The sequence below is a fragment of the Pseudophryne corroboree genome, chromosome 7, assembly GCF_028390025.1.
Source record: "Pseudophryne corroboree isolate aPseCor3 chromosome 7, aPseCor3.hap2, whole genome shotgun sequence".
NCBI lineage: Eukaryota > Metazoa > Chordata > Amphibia > Anura > Myobatrachidae > Pseudophryne > Pseudophryne corroboree.
In genome coordinates, this window is record NC_086450.1 from 26,150,924 (window position 1) to 26,166,235 (window position 15,312).

The 15,312-nt window shown below is 46.6% G+C and overlaps 1 protein-coding gene across 1 annotated transcript in view; it reads right to left on the minus strand.

Annotated features, from left to right (window-relative positions):
- The window catches only part of LOC134944212 (protein mono-ADP-ribosyltransferase PARP14-like), a 142,245-nt gene that overhangs the window by 24,733 nt on the left and 102,200 nt on the right, over positions 1-15,312 (minus strand). The window contains exons 11-13 of the mRNA XM_063932794.1: positions 7,531-7,593; positions 5,906-6,082; positions 2,589-2,795 (exon numbers count right to left, since the gene is read on the minus strand). Of these exons, the coding sequence (XP_063788864.1) occupies positions 2,589-2,795; positions 5,906-6,082; positions 7,531-7,593 (447 nt within the window). The remainder of the gene's footprint in view (positions 1-2,588; positions 2,796-5,905; positions 6,083-7,530; positions 7,594-15,312) is intronic.

The window sequence follows — 15,312 nt, forward strand, 5'->3', positions numbered from 1 at the left end:
GAATCACTGATTAGAAACCTAAAAAAAAACTTTACTAAATAGCTCCTTAAGAGAGCCATCCAGTTTGCACCCTTCTCGGACGGGCACAAAAACCTAACTGAGGCTTGGAGGAGGGTCATAGGGGGAGGAGCCAGTACACACCATGTGACCTAAAAAGCTTTTTAGATGTGCCCTGTCTCCTGCGGAGCCCGCTAATCCCCATGGTCCTGACGGAGTCCCCAGCATCCACTAGGACGTTAGAGAAATATTTATTACTATATCATACCTCCCAACATGACCCTCTCCAGGAGGGACATAATGCTCTGCTCCTGGACTTCCCTCTTACTGCTTATTGCTGGCACCTGTGCTGAAACACCTCTCTTATCCATTATCCTGTTCAACATAGTTACTGGCAATCAAAAATTAAGAGAAAAGTCCAGAAGCAGAGCATTGTGTCCCTCCTTAACAGATGCTTATTTTAGAGGGGAGAGAAAGAGTTCTGGAAGCCCCACGCACCCTGTCAATCATCTGCCATGGGCTCGTGCGGGTAGCGGGAAAAGGAGTACCTCGACCCATGTGCTGGTGGGTATAAAAGGCAGCCTGTAGCAGTTATCCTCCAGTCTGCAGTCCCCTCCCTCCAGTGCTCACCCCCCTGTGTCCTGAGCGACTGGCGAGCTATATACTTGAGCTTTAAGCAGGCGGCCGGACACAGGAGGGGTGAAGCCAGTGAAGCGGTCGAAGATCGCGGCAGGAGTTGCGGGAGGCTGACAGTGGCAGTGTACCTTGTGTCAGGATCTGTGGATAACTGGCGGTGGTGGGGTCCCTGAGGTGGTGGTGAAGCCGGCGGCAGAGTCCCAGGACCAGTGAAATTCCACTGTAGGTGGTGCTCTGGAGACTCTGTGTCGGCATCGGGGGTTCGGGGAGTTGTATATACATGTTATGCTTTGAATGTTAATGTAGGATAATTGAGACTGTTGTGAGCCAAGAAGTGTGCAATACATTACTCTGCCAATGTTAGTAATTATAACTATCAGCTTTAAAGTTAATGTTAAAGTTAATGTTAAAGTTAATGTTAATGTTGAAGTTAATGGGGGTCATTCAGATCTGATTGCTGCTGTGCGTTTTCACACAGCGGGTGATCAGGTACTAAATGCGTATGCACCGCAATGCGTATGCGCGCTGGACATCAACAACCGGCATCGCCGGCCAGCAATGGGATGCTGCGAAAATTCCATTCACACGGGCGTTCGCAAGGTGATTGACAGGAGGAAGCCGTTTGTGGGTGGTAACTGATCATTTACTGGGAGTGTTCGGAAAACGCAGGCGTGTGTGACGTCAGCTTCGGCCCTGATCAGCCTGATGTGATCGCACTGGAGGAGTAAGTCCTGCGCTGCGCAGAGACTGCACAAAGTGTATTTACCAGCTCGGCGTACAAGTAGCATCACACACTTACACAGCGAATATACACTCCCCCTGTAGGCGGCGACTATCTGAACGCAGGACAGCAAAATTATCAGCCCAGCGATCAGATCTGAATCACCCTCAATGTATGTTATTCTGAACGGAAGTGGAGGACCAAGTGCAGTGATAATATGGTAAAGCGAAGGTATATGTCTCTCTATGCTTTGGTAATGTAAGACACAAAACTACGGGGTTTACCAAACAGACCCATTACTACCTCCTGATGCTTGGGTGGAGGCACTGATACTAAGAGGTACCTCACTAAACGGGAGGATAAGGCGGGTACATTTGAGACACAAAGGAAGTTAGTAACCTAAAGGAAAGTAGATGGATTTATCCCTTGAGGAGGTAAAGGGAGGAAGGGGGGGGGGGGGGGACACCAGACAGAATTTAATTAAAAAAAAATATATATATATTTAATGATATTGGATGGGATGTACTAAAGCCAGAAATGCAGACAAAACATAATATGTAAACTTTTCAGAGTTCTGGCCGCATTCCCGTGTGAACCAAGCTCCAGAATGCGATACATGGAGTAGCTTGGACCTGGTGGGTAATAACATTTATAAATGGCATTACCCACTAGGAGCCTAGAGGCTTCTTTCTGAATTCTGCCCTGAGAGGGTTCCACTTAGATCCCTCCCAGAGCCCCCCACGGCGCCCGTGTCACTCCTGTCACAAAGTACAGCTCTGATCGGGAGAGCTGACCTATGCACACTAGATACACACGGGTGTTATGAACTGCGCGGATAAGTGGTGGGATATATTGTATCATGGATACGATGCATAGTACATCCCACCCCGACTATTACACATAATAGGGCTGAACCATATTGAGCTGTTTGGGATGAATTTGAAACATGTGGACAGATTTAGAGATGGGTGCAAATCCAGGCAGAACCCTAAGTCTCAGTGTCACATATAATGCTGCGCAGTATTGGGGTGCTACATGCTAAAGCAGGTCACACTTTGGTGTGTAGTTACTATGTCACAAGTCACTGGGAAAATGCCCGCTGCGCCATTTCCCCAGCGATCTCTGCTGCTCTGCAGCGCCGGACAATGTATGCATTCTTCTCTAGCAAATCATATGCGTTATTTATCAGCAAGATAAGCAGAGGTCACAGAAACAGATGGAGGAGAGGACTCACATGTAAATCTGGAAAAGAATGACCTTTGCTTGGGCAGGTCGGCTTCCTCCTTCTTCTTCATAATGGTGTAAAAGTCATCTAACATTTGCTGCTGGAATATAACGACTTTCACTGTCTGAATACGATGGGCTGACTTGGATTTGGCTAAGCTGGCCACAGCCTCTAACATGATATCAGCCACCACTGCGGAGGAGACACCGGCCACACCTGGAAGACCAGCAGGAATACGATGGAGTGAATTGCTACAATCCTTTATCTTACTCTATACACACATATACCTCTATATTAGAGGAATACGATGGAGTGAATTGCTGCAATCCTTTATCTTACTCTATACACACACATATACCTCTATATTACAGGAATACTATGGAGTGAATTGCTGCAATTCTTTATCTTACTCTATACACACATATACCTCTATATTACAGGAATACGATGGAGTGAATTGCTGCAATCCTTTATCTTACTCTATACACACATATACCTCTATATTACAGGAATACTATGGAGGGAATTGCTGCAATCCTTTATCTTACTCTATCTATATACACACATATACCTCTATATTACAGGAATACTATGGAGTGAATTGCTGCAATCCTTTATCTTACTCTATCTATACACACACATATACCTCTATATTACAGGAATACTATGGAGTGAATTGCTGCAATTCTTTATCTTACTCTATACACACATATACCTCTATATTACAGGAATACTATGGAGTGAATTGCTGCAATTCTTTATCTTACTCTATACACACATATACCTCTATATTACAGGGCAATCCTTTATCTTACTCTATCTATACACACACATATACCTCTATATTACAAGAATACTATGGAGTGAATTGCTGCAATCCTTTATCTTACTCTATCTATACACACACATATACCTCTATATTACAGGAGTACTATGGAGTGAATTGCTGCAATTCTTTATCTTACTCTATACACACACATATACTTCTATATTACAGGAGTACTATGGAGTGAATTGCTGCAATTCTTTATCTTACTCTATACACACACATATACCTCTATATTACAGGAATACTATGGAGTGAATTGCTGCAATTCTTTATCTTACTCTATACACACACATATACCTCTATATTACAGGGCAATCCTTTATCTTACTCTATCTACACACACACACACACACACACACACACACACACACACACACACACACACACACACACCTCTATTATACAGGAATACTATGGAGTGAATTGCTGCAATTCTTTATCTTACTCTATACACACACATATACACCTCTATATTACAGGAATACTATGGAGTGAATTGCTGCAATTCTTTATCTTACTCTTTACACACACATATACCTCTATATTACAGGGCAATCCTTTATCTTACTCTATCTATACACACACACACACACACACACACACACACACACACACACACACACACTCTATATTACAGGAATACTATGGAGTGAATTGCTGCAATCCTTTATCTTACTCTATCTATACACACACACATATACCTCTATATTACATGAATACTTTGGAGTGAATTGCTGCAATCCTTTATCTTACTCTATCTATACAGACACATATACCTCTATATTACAGGAATACTATGGAGTGAATTGCTGCAATCCTTTATCTTACTCTATCTATACACACACACACACACACATATACCTCTATATTACAGGAATACTATGGAGTGAATTGCTGCAATCCTTTATCTTACTCTATCTATACACACACACACACACACACACATATACCTCTATATTACAGGAATACTATGGAGTGAATTGCTGCAATCCTTATCTTACTCTATCTATACACACACATATACCTCTATAAAACAGGAATACTATGGAGTGAATTGCTGCAATCCTTTATCTTACTCTATACACACACATATACCTCTATATTACAGGAAATTATTCATGTGATAAAATACACTTACTGTTATGACTTACAGAGAGACGTGTGAGACATCTCGGAGGATAACGGAGAGTAGGGAGGACAGTGAGACAGCACTGAGAACAGTGAGACAGCAGAGAGGACGGCGAGACAGCAGAGAAGACGGCGAGACAGCAGAGAAGACGGCGAGACAGCAGAGAAGACAGTGAGACAGCAGGGAGGACGGTGAGACAGCAGAGAAGAGAGCGAGACAGCAGAGAAGACGGCGAGACAGAGAGGACGGTGATACAGCAGAGTGGACGGTGAGACAGCAGAGAGGACGGCGAGACAGCAGAGAGGACGGGGAGACAGCAGAGAAGACAGTGAGACAGCAGGGAGGACGGTGAGACAGCAGAGAAGAAAGCGAGACAGCAGAGAAGATGGCGAGACAGAGAGGACAGTGATACAGCAGAGAGGACGGTGAGACAGAAGAGAGGACAGTGAGACAACAGAGAGGACGGGGAGACAGCAGAGAGGACGTCAAGACAGCAGAGAAAACGGCGAGACAGCCGAGAAGACGGTGAGACAGCACTAAGGACAGTGAGACAGCAGAGAGGACGGTGAGACAGCAGAGAGGACGGTGAGACAGCAGAGAGGACGGTGAGACAGCAGAGAGGACGGTGAGACAGCAGAGAAGACGGAGAGACAGCAGAGAAGACGGCGAGACAGCAGAGAAGACGGCGAGACAGCAGGGAGGACGGTGAGACAGCAGAGAAGAAAGTGAGACAGCAGAGAAGATGGCGAGACAGAGATGACAGTGATACAGCAGAGAGGACGGTGAGACAGAAGAAAGGACAGTGAGACAACAGAGAGGACGGGGAGACAGCAGAGAAAACGGCGAGACAGCCGAGAAGACGGTGAGACAGCACTAAGGATGGTGAAACAGCAGAGAAGACGGCGAGACAACAGAGAAGACGGTGAGACAGCAGAGAGGACGGTGAGACAGAAGAGAGGACAGTGAGACAACAGAGAGGACGGGGAGACAGCAGAGAGGACGTCAAGACAGCAGAGAAAACGGCGAGACAGCCGAGAAGACGGTGAGACAGCACTAAGGACAGTGAGACAGCAGAGAAGACGGTGAGACAGCAGAGAGGACGGTGAGACAGCAGAGAGGACGGTGAGACAGCAGAGAGGACGGTGAGACAGCAGAGAAGATGGTGAGACAGCAGAGAAGACGGAGAGACAGCAGAGAAGACGGAGAGACAGCAGAGAAGACGGTGAGACAGCACTAAGGACAGTGAGACAGCAGAGAAGACGGCGAGACAGCAGAGAAGACGGCGAGACAGCAGAGAAGACGGCGAGACAGCAGAGAGGACGGTGAGACAATAGAGATAACGGTGAGACAATAGAGATAACATCAGACCTGTTCCTATGGCTGGGAAAGCAATGGATGAAGCCTGTAGTGTAACACACTCATTGAAAGCTTCAGTAATAAATTCTTTGATGCCTTCTGCTGAATTCCTGCCAGCGACATGCAGGATATACTTGCAGAGGAGATTTCCATTCTTAGTAGTGATATGAGACGTTTGAGCCTGAGATCCTGTGGCCAAAATAAAAATTCCACAATCCGTTATACAACAATCATCAATGATCAAGTTATATCAGTGTTATAATCTATTAGCTGGAATAAGAAGACCCAGAAGCCCTGCGCTGTACACAATGCTTTCTATCAGACACTGGACTACGTGTATACCATACATTCCATGTGCCGGCAATATGTGTTTTCTTCCGGTGTGTACTCTAGATGTTCTCCTATACACACATGTACTTACTTTACATTGTTTCCTCCCATTCCCCGTCACAAGAAATAGGAGCCACTTACCACGCTACATAGTCTCCGACTTGTGGTCAGAAACTCTATGACCTATGAACACAAGCTCCACCAGAGCCCACAGACCAATAACCTAAGGGTCATTCAATTGTGAGCGGACCTAAGGGTCATTCAATGGTCAGTGTGTGACTGAGGCTGTACATGAAGTGCTACAGCGTAGCAGCAGGTCTGTTCTGCTCCGTATACAGACTCGCTGCACTAGCCCCCCCCCCCCCTTCCCCGGCAGTCTGGTGGCCGGGATCCCGGCAGAGGTATCAGCATTGTAATGGAGCAGATCTATGTAGTGTGCAGCCACACATCCACTCTCTTGCAGCCGCACACTACATAGATCTGCTCAGCCACAGTGCTGATCCTTCTTTCACAAAGCACAAGGTAAGTTTCAATGGTTAGAATTCTCTCTTAGAGTTATGTTCCATTCTATGCAAGGGCAGATGACTCCGTGAATAGATTGTCTGACTGCAATGCCACAGGCAATGGGTTAGAATCCCGGATAGGTCCGCATCTTGAAATGTAATATAGGACAGTGTGACTGAATAACAAAGAAATCTCAAGTTGAGTTCAGGAATGTTGTATAGGTATTAGTGACAGAAGGGGTGAGGGTAGGAGACGGGCGGTCAGGAGATTCTGGGCTTCAAAAAGGGGGAAAGCTGAAAGTGAAAGTAATTAAAATAGATCATTGACAAGTGGCGCCAACAGCACCCCCTACCCTGCAGTGCTTTGTGCGGTGCTACCTCCGCACACACCTAGTTACGGCCCTGATCTATCTATCTATCTATCTATCTATCTATCTATCTATCTATCTATCTATCTATCCACTCTAAAAAATACTGCGGATGTGCAGTGAGCGTCTCCATGGAATACTTAGCGCTTCTGTGTTTCTTCAGTTTTATCTCATATTTATTGTGAACTGTATAATTAATTATATTTTTTCTGCCCAAATTTTGTATGGAAGAGGCACTTTGTGTGGTGAATGTTTTTATGGAAGCTTTATACCGATGATATAATGTAATAGATTGCCTTCCGATTTGCACAACATGGCCGCAAATGTGTTCAGGCGACGGCTCCATTTTAATCATCTGAGAAAATCCCACAAGGGAATGAATACATAACAGATTACAGTTCCCCTTCAGCAACAAGTCCCAGAAACAGATTCTTACCGAGTTGGATGCACTCGTCTTCTACACTCTGCCCTGCGGCCTCCAGAATGGCTTTAGAGACACCTGTAATGTAAACCGAGATATAAAAGAAGGGTGTACATTATATAAGGGGGGGGGGGGGGGGGGGGGGCAGAAATGAGGGTCTGTGCATCAGAAACACAAGATCACACACATTATACACCTGTCACCATGTTTATAGGGGTGTGTGTAGGCCTAATCCCTGCCCCAGATTTACATATGGACAAGGCGTTGACAACCGCAGTGTTGAGCTGCAGTGGCAAACGCAGGATTTTTAGAGGGGGGATTCCAAATGCAGTCCACAATCTTCCACTCTGCAGAACATTGGAGCAAGTGTAGGAGTCGCAGAAGAACCTAGTAATAACTCTGGACATTAATGTAAACACTGGTCTCTTTATACACTGGATACTGTATGGAATACAGTATTAATATGTAACACTATATATGGTCTATAGTATAAGCTGTATCAAACATATTTAAATAATATAAATAAATGGTCAGGAAAGATTAAACATCACAATAAATAAATAAATAAATAAATACAGAAACAATAGAAACAGTAGGAGACAGAACTGTATTTTCTAAGCACACATTCTCCCACCTCATGGTAAGGCTCCTGTCTCTTCTTCCTGGTAGCTACTCATTGGTCCAGAGCACTGATTGAGAACTCAGATCCACACACACAGAAAACTGGGCATGTGCAGCAGCTCTGCTCTGTCCCATAAACTGCATGACGTGGTGGCAGCTCTAGCAATCATATTATATACAATTTCTATTATTTTCATAATTTGAGCCACTTGCCAAAAGGAGGGGGTTTCTGGGCAACCAGAAACCCCCCTGTGTGTGCCTATGAGCTGTAATCCAGGACAACTGTGCCAGCCTCTTCCATGATTTTCACAGTGGGGCTTATGAAAGTCAGGAGAGAGGTAAAGTGGAGTGAGATAAAGTGCCAGCCAATCAGCTCCTAACTGCCACATCACAGGCTGTGTTTGAAAAATGACAATTAGGAGCTGATTGGTTGGCACTTTATCTCCGCTTTATAATTCAAGCTTTGGTACATAGCCCCCTATGTGTTTTAGAAGGACAGGTGCGCTATTGTGAGGAAAATGTACCATCTTCTCATGACAATACCAATGTATCACCTATCTGAGCTGCTCCACCTCGCGGCGCTGTGATCGGCCAGATAGACATAATATGTGACGTGACATCATGGCCTTACATCACACATACTTGCAGAGGCTGGGAGCCACCTAAGGAGCCAAGCGAAGGATTCCAGAAGCCAGCACTGTCACCGAGGTGGGCCTGTGTGGTTTACATGCCAGGGACAATAAGTCTGGCCCTGGTAATTAGTACACAGAGAAGTAATGCTGCGACTTCCAGTTACAGACGCAGGGAACTATAAGAGGATTTTGGTCACTTACCATTGAATCATTTACTCTTAAGCAGGATGGGGGAGTGACCAAGCAGGAGATAATTGGAAACCAGCCACCAATGGAGAGACAGCAAGGATATGGACCCCTGAGATTGATGATGTAACCTCTGGAAATGCCCAGCACCCAGGTGTCTGAAGACACCTCCACGCAACAGTCTCTGAATTGGAACAACCGCCCTCCAACTTGCGACCGAACGCTAGGCTTCTCTGGAGTCTTGGCCTTCGAGCGCCTGCTTGCATCAGAATATCTGCTCTTAGAAGTCGAATCTCTGCCAAGGAAGAAATTAACCCTAGCAGACTGACAACTAGTGGACGCTCCCCGCCGTCCCCCCTTCCCCAAAAGGAAATGCGGTCCCCACTGTTTAGGGGAAGCTACAAGAAGAAAAGTGGTAGCCTGGGCAATAAGAGTATCCGGTTCTGACCCAAACAGAATGCCCCGACCAAATAAAAGATATTCCAAGGAACGTTTCTATTCTGACTCCGCGTTCCAAGTGTGCCTCACACACATATTCAGCTGCACTGCAAAGCTTTTCCGCCAAGTCCAGTAGGGAATCCCTGGACGAAACACTGTGAAGCCCCACAACGAGTTTGTCACCACAAGTCTTCATAGTTTGGGCCACCCATGCCAAAGCTAGTAAAGGTCAGATAATGACCCTGGAGTCTATGAAAATGGACTCGAGACAACCTTACAATTTTTTATCCAGTGGGTCCTTAAAGGACACCGAGCCCTGAAAAGGAAAAGCAGCGTGTTTAGTTAAATGTGCCACCGCAGCGTCAACCTATGGGGCCCTATTCAGTATGGATCGCATATTGACCATTTTCTAACTAGTGCACATGCGCAGTGCCCTATCATTGATGCGAATGCCTCTGCTTGATTGACAAGCAGAGGCGGTCGGGGTGGCGATGTGTCGTTGCGGGGGCATGGCAGTAAAAGCGGGATTGGGGTGGCCATGTGACATCACATGTGACCGCTGCGATGTGGTAAATGGTGGCAGCCCGACTGTCTTCGCAGCCAGGCTGCGTAGGCAGGGGGATTCCTTAATCAGCGATGATTTGTGGTCGCATAGCTGGCGGCCATTTGCATGCTGGGCGGACATGTGCTGGGCGGACCCTAGCATGCGATCGCAAGCAGTTGCAGTTTTTCTAATTTAGCAAAATTGCAACTGATGCTGAATGAAGGCCTGATCCGCTGAAAGAGGATAATGAGAAGCAAATTTGTGAAGAACGGAGAACCTCTTATTTAGTGCCTTCCAGGCCTCCTCAATGACATCCGAAACATACGAAGAAGGAAAAGTAACAAACTTCCTCCTCCGACGCTTGAACGGACCCACAGTCTCCACTTGGGAGTCCATATCTAAGCAGTCTAGAGAGTGGCACATTGCAGAAGTTAGATCTTCCATGCCGGAACTGACCACGCACAACGCCCTAGAGTCCACCTGCCCATACGGTAATTTAACATTACCCTGGGTGCAAGTGAAAAATACAGCCATAGTAACGCTTTTTGCCATGACATATTTTTTAGTCCATCATAGGCCCCACACGGCCCTGCTATGTATAGCGGACACAGGCGGAACAAAACCAAAAACAGGTAAAAGAAAATAAACACAGGGTCACTGAGCAACTGCACAAGCCATACAGAGGCAAAGACAGGCAATAAGAAATATAAATATACTTAGATCAGCAGCTATAGGCTCTGCCCCCCCCACACTGTGGCTACACTCTCTGGCTGAAAGTGCTACTGCACTCCCCTGTGTGGGGGAAAGTATGTGGCATTCCCGAAAATGTCTGCCTGTAAAGGGCACACTTTCTTATATGGAACCGCTCCTGCTAAAACCCAGAAAGATGGCGCTGCCATACAGGACAGCGCTGACCACCCAGGGTGGGCGAGCTCCAGGTCAAGGGGAGTCCCACCCTCCAGTGCAGCCCCCCTACCCCCAACCCCGCACTCCATTCCGCTGCTGTAGTGCTGTGTACTGCTACAACCAGCGCAGTGTTATCTAACAAGGGGCTGAGCAGTCCCCACAAAACGTACCAAACCTCTTAGGCCAGTGGTTCTCAATCTGTGTCCCGTGGCACCCTGGGGTGCATCAGGGCACTTGCAGGGGTGCCTTGGATTGGTGGTCCAGGAGCAATTAAAATGATTTATGGTCAATGTAATAAGCAAAACAAGTGCTGGTGGCTGCTAGTCATAAAATATGTGGACACACAGAAGCAAATCTTGTCCCTCACCACACAACCGAAGCTAAGGATAAAATAGGGATTTTTGTTTACTTACCGTAAAATCTCTTTCTCTGATCACATCTGGGGAACGCTGCGCACTTACTGGTGGGTTAGAGTGTGTGGGTAGGGAGTTTGGCACAGAACCTATAGAAAACTAACTCCTCCCCCCTCTAACCCCTCCCATCTCCAGCCTGACCAACAATCACCTCAGTTTACGTTTAGCCAAGCCGAAAGAGACAGAACAGAACATAACCAATAAACCAGACAAATTTACGGGAGGGATCGCAGCGTCTCCCAGATGGAATCAGAGAAAGATATTTTACGGTAAGTAAACAAAAATCCCTATTTCTCTTTCATCTATCTGGGGGACGCTGCGCACTTACTAATGGGATTTTCCAAAGCAAGCTAATTAGAGGAGGGAGAACCAGACAGCATAGATGTATGTAAAATCTGACGCCCAACAGAGGCAGTCTCCAAACCAAAAGTATGAAAACGGCAGAACTTCGTGAAGGTATGCACGGGCGACCAGATCGCCGCTCTACACAGCTGCTCAACAGATACACTCCCACAAGCAGCCCAAGAGGCTCCAACAGCCCTAGTCGAATGAGCCCTCAGTGGGTCAGGAACAGTAGAGGATACATAGGCTTGTTGAATAGCCGAGGTCACCCCACGAGCCACCGTGTTTTTAGAAGCCGGCCAACCCCATTTGGGTGCATCAATCAAAATCAGTATGGGACAAATAAATGCATAAGGCCCTAACAACATCCAATAACGCCAAATGACCATCCTCTCCAGAGGAATTTGGAGCAAACGCCGGAAGCACAATGTCCTGATTCAGGTGAAAAGCCAACACAACTTTCGGCAGGAAAGAAGGCTTCGTGCGCAAAACCACTTGGTCATCATGAAAAACCAACAAAGGTGGCCTGCAAGAAAGGTCCGCCAACTCTGAAACACATCTGGCTGAAGCAGTGGCCAAAAGGAAAACAACGTTAAGAGTGAGGAACCTTAATTCCACAGATTCCAATGGTTCAAATAGAGATTTCTGAAGAGTCTTAAGAACTACATTTAAGTCCCATGGAGGAACTGGGGGAACAAACGGAGCCTGTATCCTAAGCATCCCCTGAAGAAACGTCTGGACCTCTGGAATGAGAGCCAATCTTTTCTGAAAAAGCACCGATAAGGCGGAAACATGCCTTTTAAGGGAAGAAAGAAATAATCCTTTAGTTAAACCATCCTGAAGGAAAGACAACATACGAGGAACTTTAAAGAGGCCCAGTGACAACCTGCGTTTTTCACACCAAGCAATGTAGATACGCCACACCCTGTGATAAATTCGAGAAGTGACTGGTTTCCTAGCTTGGAGCATCATTCTCACCACTGACCGAGATAACCCTTTTGCTCTCAAAATGCTGGATTCAAGAACTATGCCGTCAAAGCCAGCCAATTTAAATCGGGGTGGCGACAAGGTCCTTGAAGAAGATCTGGTCGCAGAGGTAGATGGAAGTGTTACTTGGTCACCATGCTGCGCAGAAGCGTATACCACTGGCGACGTGGCCAATCCGGAGTCACAAGAATGACTGGCAGGCCTTCTCATCGGATGCGTTGAAGCAGGCGTGGAATTAGGGGAATCGGTGGAAACACATATCCCAGTTGAAACTGCCATGGAGCTGTCAAAGCATCAATCAGTGCTGCCTGGGGATCCTGAGTACGTGACCCGTACTGAGGGAGCTTTTTGTTGAGACGAGACACCATGAGATCAATGTCGGGCGTTCCCCACAAAGACACTAGAGCAAGAGACACCTCCTGATGAAGCTCCCACTCACCAAGGTAAACCAGGTGAACTGGGTGAACCGTGTGACGGCTTAAGAAGTCTGCTTCCCAGTTCTCGACCCCCGGAATGTGAATTGCGGAGATGGCCAGAACCCAACGCTCTGCCCCCCGGAGAATATGGGAGACCTCTTTCATGGCATTCCAGCTTAAGAGTTCCTCCTTATCTGTTTATGTAAGCCACCGCCATGGTGTTGTCGGATTGAATGCGCACCGGATGATCCTGGACCACGGTCTGAACGTGAATGAGAGCATACCGGATCACTCTCAATTCCAAGATGTTGATTTGTAAAGTTGATTCCTGGCTGTTCCAGAGTCCCTGGAAGTGATGAGTTTGAAACACCGCTCCCCAACGTGAGGCTGGCGTCGGTGGTGACCATCATCCAAGACCAAATAATGAACAGCACCCCCTTGGTTAGATTGTGGCTGTGAAGCCACCAATGGAGAGACCGACGAGTTTGAACCGACAAACGGAACAATTACGAGTACAGGTGTGGTCCCGTCCAAGTCCAACAGCTGAGAATTTGAGCTTGAAGGCGTCGGGAATGAAAGCTGGCATATGGCACAACCTCGAAAGTTGCTACCATCTTGTCTAACACTTGCATGCATCTGAGAACTGAGACTATCGGCAATTGTAACAGGGATTGGATTCTGGACAGTAGGTCTTGAATTTTGTCCTGAGGAAGAAACACTTTCTGGCTCCTGTTGTCGATTAAGAGACCTAGAAACACCATCCTCTGGGAAGGAAGCAGTGACGATTTTGAAAAAAGGAATTATCCACCCGAATGACTGCAGGGTGTCTATAGTGAGTCGCAAGTGTTGGTGAAGAAGCGTTTCTGATGGAGCCTTGAGCAACAGATCATCTAAGTAGGGAGTAATATTGACTCCCTGACACCTCAGTACCGAAACTACAGTATATGGGCCATGATTTTTGTGAACACCCAAGGGGCCTTGAAGAGACCTAACGGGAGAGCCTGAAACTGAAAGTGCCAAGGGGCGACTGCAAATCTCAGAAGATGTTGGTGACCTGTCCAAATCGGAACATATAAGTATGCATCCTTTATGTCTATGGAAGCCAAATATTCCTCCAGTTCCATGGAGCCAATAATTGAGCGAATGGATTCCATTTTTAATTTCTGGGCAGAGAGATACGGATTTAGCCATTTTAGATTTAAAATGGGCAGAAACTAACCGTCCGGTTTGTTTACGAGAAAAAGACTCAAGTAAAAGCCCTGACCTTGTTGTTGTTTGGGGACTGGAAAAATTACTCTATTGTGTAAAAGCGTGGCAGTCGCCTGAATGAGAATTTGTCATCTGTAGGGATCGCTTGGGAGGCTTGGCAGAGGAGTGATGAAAAATTGGTGTGGGACTGGTTCCTCAAGGTCCAAGATATAACCTGAGGAGATGTCCCCCATCACCCACCGATCTGGTTTCGACAGGTGCCACACTTCCTTGAACTGCAGTAACCGAGCCCCAACCACCAATGATCCCTCCGGAGACCTCGAAGCGCCAATCGGTAGGCTTGTCGGTAGGCTTGATGGCTGGTGTACAAGTTGCCTGTATTCCTCTACCTCGGAATGCTCCTCTACGTGGAAATCTTGAAAAGGCCCGATAGGACTGGAAACTTTCCCTGCCCTGAGTACGAAAAGGACTGAGGGGGTCATTCCGAGTTGTTCGCTCGCAAGCTGCTTTTAGCAGCTTTGCACACGCTAAGCCGCCGCCTACTGGGAGTGAATCTTAGCTTATCAAAATTGCGAACGAAAGATTCGCAATATTGCGAAAAGACTTCTCTGTGCAGTTTCTGAGTAGCTCGAGACTTACTCGGCATCTGCGATCAGTTCAGTGCTTGTCGTTCCTGGTTTGACGTCACAAACACACCCAGCGTTCGCCCAGACACTCCTCCGTTTCTCCAGCCACTCCTGCGTTTTTCCCAGAAACGGTAGCGTTTTTTCACACACTCCCATAAAACGGCCAGTTTCCGTCCAGAAACACCCACTTCCTGTCAATCACATTACGATCAGCAGAACGAAGAAAAAACCTCGTAATGCCGTGAGTAAAATACCTAACTGCATAGCAAATTTACTTGGCGCAGTCGCACTGCGGACATTGCGCATGCGCATTAGCGACTAATTGCTCCATTGCGTGAAAAAAAATAACGAGCGAACAACTCGGAATGACCCCCTGAAACTTTGTGGTTTTCGGTTTTTGAGGAGCAACCAGAAGAAAAGTGATCTTGCCCCCAGTAGTATTGGAGATAATCTTTGTCAGCTCTGGGCCAAAAAAGA